The sequence below is a fragment of the Babylonia areolata genome, chromosome 3, assembly GCF_041734735.1.
Source record: "Babylonia areolata isolate BAREFJ2019XMU chromosome 3, ASM4173473v1, whole genome shotgun sequence".
In the NCBI taxonomy this organism is placed as follows: Eukaryota; Metazoa; Mollusca; class Gastropoda; order Neogastropoda; family Buccinidae; genus Babylonia; species Babylonia areolata.
This window is the reverse complement of record NC_134878.1, coordinates 10,598,054-10,603,139: the sequence shown is the minus strand read 5'-3', so window position 1 is coordinate 10,603,139 and position 5,086 is coordinate 10,598,054. Positions and strand designations below refer to the sequence as shown.

General features: G+C 43.0%; 1 protein-coding gene across 1 annotated transcript in view; it reads right to left on the bottom strand.

The window, feature by feature from the left end:
- The window catches only part of LOC143280439 (xylose isomerase 2-like), a 21,718-nt gene extending 19,047 nt beyond the window's left edge, over positions 1-2,671 (bottom strand). Inside the window, exon 1 of the mRNA XM_076585081.1 lies at positions 2,295-2,671. Coding sequence (XP_076441196.1) covers positions 2,295-2,361 — 67 coding nt within the window. The 5' untranslated portion in view covers positions 2,362-2,671. The remainder of the gene's footprint in view (positions 1-2,294) is intronic.
- Positions 2,672-5,086: the final 2,415 nt, after the last annotated feature.

The following is a 5,086-nucleotide window of genomic DNA, read 5'->3' as shown; positions in this document are numbered from 1 at the left end:
TTTTCTTTTTTTCCACTGCCACTATAGGGCATTATATCTATTCATTGTAACACTGGAGAGAGAGAGAGAGAGAACGACTGACTGCACGAGCCGGCAATCACAATTTTGTCTGATAACAGATAATGGCCGTGAGTTTTCTACAGCCACTATAGGGCATGGTAGTTATTCATTGTAACACTGGACAGAGAGAGACAGAGAGAGAGACAGAGACACGGACTGATTTCGCGTGCCGGCAATCATAATTCTGGCTGATAACAGATACTTGCAGTGGGTTTTCTTTCTGTTGCCGCTACAGGGCCTGCCCCCTTATCCAGTCCTGTGGAGACAGTTTGGAGATCATTATAGTTGTCTGCAGTTTCAAGGCTACCAACTGGCCAGTTATGTCTGTACCACTGCAAGCGTACACGGACATGTCTAAATCTGCGTTGTCCCATCTCGTTCTCTATAGCTCTGTGCGTGTGTGCAGTGTGTGTGTGTGTGTGTTGCTGTGTGTGTGTGTGTGTGTGTGTGTGTGTGTGTGTGTGTGTGTGTGTGTGTGTTTGGGCGCGTTTCTGTTTACATGCTTATATGGTATGTATGTATGCATATGCATGTATATATGTACAAGCATTACACCTACGTCTGAATATACATAAGTATTAGCGAATGATGGAGAGAGTTTACAGTGCCACCCGCTCCTTAATGCGCATACGCAACGCACTACACACACACACACACACACACACACACACATTAAGTACAAGCTATCATCCCACCCACCCATCCCCCCATTCCCCCGCATTCCCGGCCTCCACCAGAATTAGATAAAGCAGCTGAAACAACTGGTCAATATCAATTGTCAATGGGGACCGGCAGTTTCCAACAGGGCGATAGATTTTAATGATGGGAATGAATGACAGAAGAAGAAAAAAATAATTATCATCGGCGACAAAAATCGTTTTGGCGACAGTTCAGTGTTGACAAGCTGGGCCTGCCTATTAATATTGTGCGTCGCCAGCGACATGGAGAGCAGTATTTGAAGACTATGTATCCCCCTGTGTTTTAGTGAATGCCCATGCTTCAAGCTGTGTCCCCTTGTGCTGTGTGTATTTCTGTCCGAATCCTTTTTTGTTTAGATGCACTACAGAGTTCTGGTACGTGTGTGTGTACATACAGTAACAGTCAGTATCCATCTTTCTTCCCCTCTGCTCTTTCATTTCAGTTTCGTTACGAAGACGGAAAAAGTTTTACACTGGTTAATGAATAACATTGTAATTTATACGCTACATTTCTTTCCCTCTCGAATGCAGTAAAGAGTGTCAATAAATGAGTGGAGTGGAAAACACGTAGAGTATACATTGGAGCTACATCAACATTTTTACCCGTCCACTCTTCGATGTTGAAGTCAGAAATAAAATATACCCAAATGGGTATACCTGTTTCTGACGAACGTGTCCACCATCTCTGGTTCGACATTCTTATATTAACATTTTCACCCGTCGGCAGTACAAAACATACGTGAAAATCTCCAAAACGGGTAAAAATGTTAATTATATATATATATATATATATATATACATACGTTTATCGACTATAGAAGAGGATTTTAAAATGAACTTGTCCACATTAGAAAGGAGTCTAAAAATGGAGTGCTGCTTTGGGGGTATTGAGTTGCGCACTTCGAAACTGTAAACGGAATGAAGTGTGGTGTCCTTCGCGGGTGGCTGAAAACGAAAGTGCACGACGACACAAGGGTTTGCAATTGAAACAGGTATACCCATTTGGGTATATTTTATATCTGACTTCAACATCGAAGAGTGGACGGGTAAAAATGTTAATATTGCCTGACTTCACTGTTCTTCCAATTTACAACTATTCCCGTCTTCGTAATGAAAGACGTACGGAGTAGCCTACAGGGGAAGAAATGTAGATATTGCCCACTAAGAAATGCGTGCATGTGAGTTTTCGCCTTCAAACTTGTGCTGTGTATGTCTATGCTATATAGTTGCACGTTTGTTTACCTACATGCGTGAATTATAAAGGCACACGCGCGCGCCGGAGTGTAGTCGCACATGTGCACAAAAATCCTTGGAGGCCTTATATAATATCGCGCTCATTACAGAAATACACGGCTGACACAATGTATCAACACCTTGTGTTTCTGAAAGCTCGATGAAAATCAAACCTCGGAGTGTCCCACGGCGCTATACTTCATTCTTTCTCTTTCTCTCTCTTTAAAACTGAGGCGCGCGCACACACACACACACACACACACACACAGTCTCTAAACAGCAAACAACACATGTAAAACTCACCCTTGAAAAAACTCCGCATCCTCAGCATCGAAGGCAGCATAGCTTCCACCACTGGAGCCTTGGTCATCACCACTGGATGTGGGAGCGAAAGACGACATGTTTTGTGTTTTTGTTTTTTTGTGTGTGTGTTTGTTGTTTTGTTGTTGCTGTCGTTGTTGTTGTTTTATGCAGCTGAGTTGATTTGATTTGATTCGATGTCGCCTCGAATCGCTCGAACGACAGTTGCAGCCGATCAGTGGGTGGTGCTGATATCTGATTGAAGTAAGTGTGCTGGAGTGAGCGTACGTGTGTCCTTGCTCACTTTCTCTGTCGCATTGTGCGCGGAGTTCAGTGATTCTCTGTGTGTGTCTCTTATCTGCTCATGTGGTGTCGTCTTCTCTCTCTCGTTCGCTTCGTGAAAGTCGACTGACCTGACGTGGAATGTGTGCCGGGTGATTGAGATAAACGGTACTGTGTGTGTGTGTGTGTGTGTGTGGTGTGGTGGGGTGGGGGGGCGTGTGTGTATGTGTGTGTGCCTGTGTGCTTGTGTGTGTGCCGCGGTGTATATGTGTGTGTGTGTGTGTGCGCGCGCGCTTGTGTGTGTGCGTGTGTGTGTGTGTGTGTGTTTGCTCCCCAGCCCCATCACAATTTGAACTCCAGCTGCTCGACAATTCCCCACACCCCTTATCCACCATGACTGACGTCGAAGCCTTTCATGATTGTTGTGTGTAAGAGCTGGTAAGGCACATTGATGGAAAAATATGGATTGTTTCACACACATACACTGCACACACACACGCGCACACACCCACACACACACACACACACACACACACATATATATATATATATATATATATATATATATATACGCGCGCGCGCACACACACACAGACACACACACACACACACACACACACACACACACACACACACTGTGAGACACGCACTGCACACGCACATACATACACACACAAGCGCGCACGCACCTACACACACACACACACACACACACACACACACACACACACACACACACACACACACACACACAAGAACGTGCGCTGTGGTGATTACATAAAACAATGTACAGAAGTGGCAATTTCATATCAATTTTTTAGTGTCCTAAATTCTGGCCCGACCAATTTAGTAGCAGGAATTTTCGTGCACAATGGAATTAGTGATGTGACCCTTTTTCCGCAGTCTTTTACTCCAATTTTAAAGTTGCTTTGCCTAATACTTTTTGAACAGATTCAGTCGCTAAACTAGACCAATGAAAAGCCATGATAATTGCCAGGCTCACAAGATCGTCTGCAATGCAATGACGCAGTCATCGCGTCGGCCAATCAGAGAGCCGCTCTTTACGTTTTAGCCTTCCCTCCCCTCTGCCGCACCCAAACCATGATAACTTGACAACAACACACAAAAAACAACAACAAAAATCAACTTTAATCGACAAGCATCTGTTTGTGTTGATGACATGGGTCATTTCGCATTATTCTAAAACCAAATTCTTGATTAAGAATGCTTGACATCATATTTCATATACGTAACATTAGTAAAACGCTCGAATGATTTAACTGGTTTTGAATAGGTCCCAGAATTTAGAATACTAAATATCAGTGTAACTATTGTTGTATTTCATTGCATGCTGATGTTTTACACGGTATGGAGTACACAGACTCTCAAGTCACGTCTTGATCGGCGCGTATTTTGGTGTGTGTGTGTGTGTGTGTGTGTGTGTGTGTGTGTGTGTGTGTGTGTGTGTGTGTGTGTGTGTGTGTTTTGTTCGTTTGTTTTGTTTTGTTTGTTTTCTAACGTAGATTTTGTGTAACGTACATGAATCATTCCGATTTTGTGTAACGTACATGAATCATTCCGTACGCCCAGACAACTCAAAAATAAATCTGAAACCATGTGTTTGTGCAGCCGGGCACACCTAATGGGGTCATTAGAGTGTGACTTCGTGACTCGATGCTGGCAAGTTTGATAATTATCTGTTTTGAGTAGAACCGGAGATTAGAAAAGAGAGATAAACCACTTGCAGAAATTGCTGAAGCCAGGCAGCCTGCGCCGCGACATGCATTCATTATTCATGAGCTGCCTTTGCCCCGCCCTAACGAAAGGAAAGCGTCAGTCGAACGCAGTCTCCTGAGTGATTTTATAATTTGGATTACACATTTTTTCCCTTTTCTGTTTGCTTCATCCCACGCAGATGCCAAACTCAATTTTGTTGTGAATAACATTCCTAAATATTTATATGTATTGGTTACTTTTATTTCCCTATCACCACAGCACCATTTTTCACGAGTCGAAAGATGACCTCCATTGCGGAAAACTATAATATTGGTCTTATCGAGATTCACTGTTTGTTGTAGTCTGTCTGTTTCTTGCTTAAGGGCATTTAATTGATTTTGTAACCCTATGGGTGTGTCAGACAAGAGAACAACATCATCAGCAAATAGCATTAAGAGCAAATCTGTTGCGCCAGGTATCATTTGTATTCCATATCTCCCCTTCTTTGATAACTCCACTGCCAGTTCACCGATGAAAAAGGAAAACAGCTGTGTGCTTGGCATACAACCTTGTTTAACCCCTCTTGGACACTGAAAAAAGTCTGAATAAATACCTTTGTCACGAACACATACAAGTACAGAATCATAGATGCTTTTAACAGCCATGTAAAACTCCCGAGAGAGAGAGACAGAGACAGAGACTTAGAGAGAGAGATAGAGCACAATACAACGGTCTGCTCGGGCAACATGAAGCGTTCGTATATATATGAATTATATATATGATTATGTACATATAGA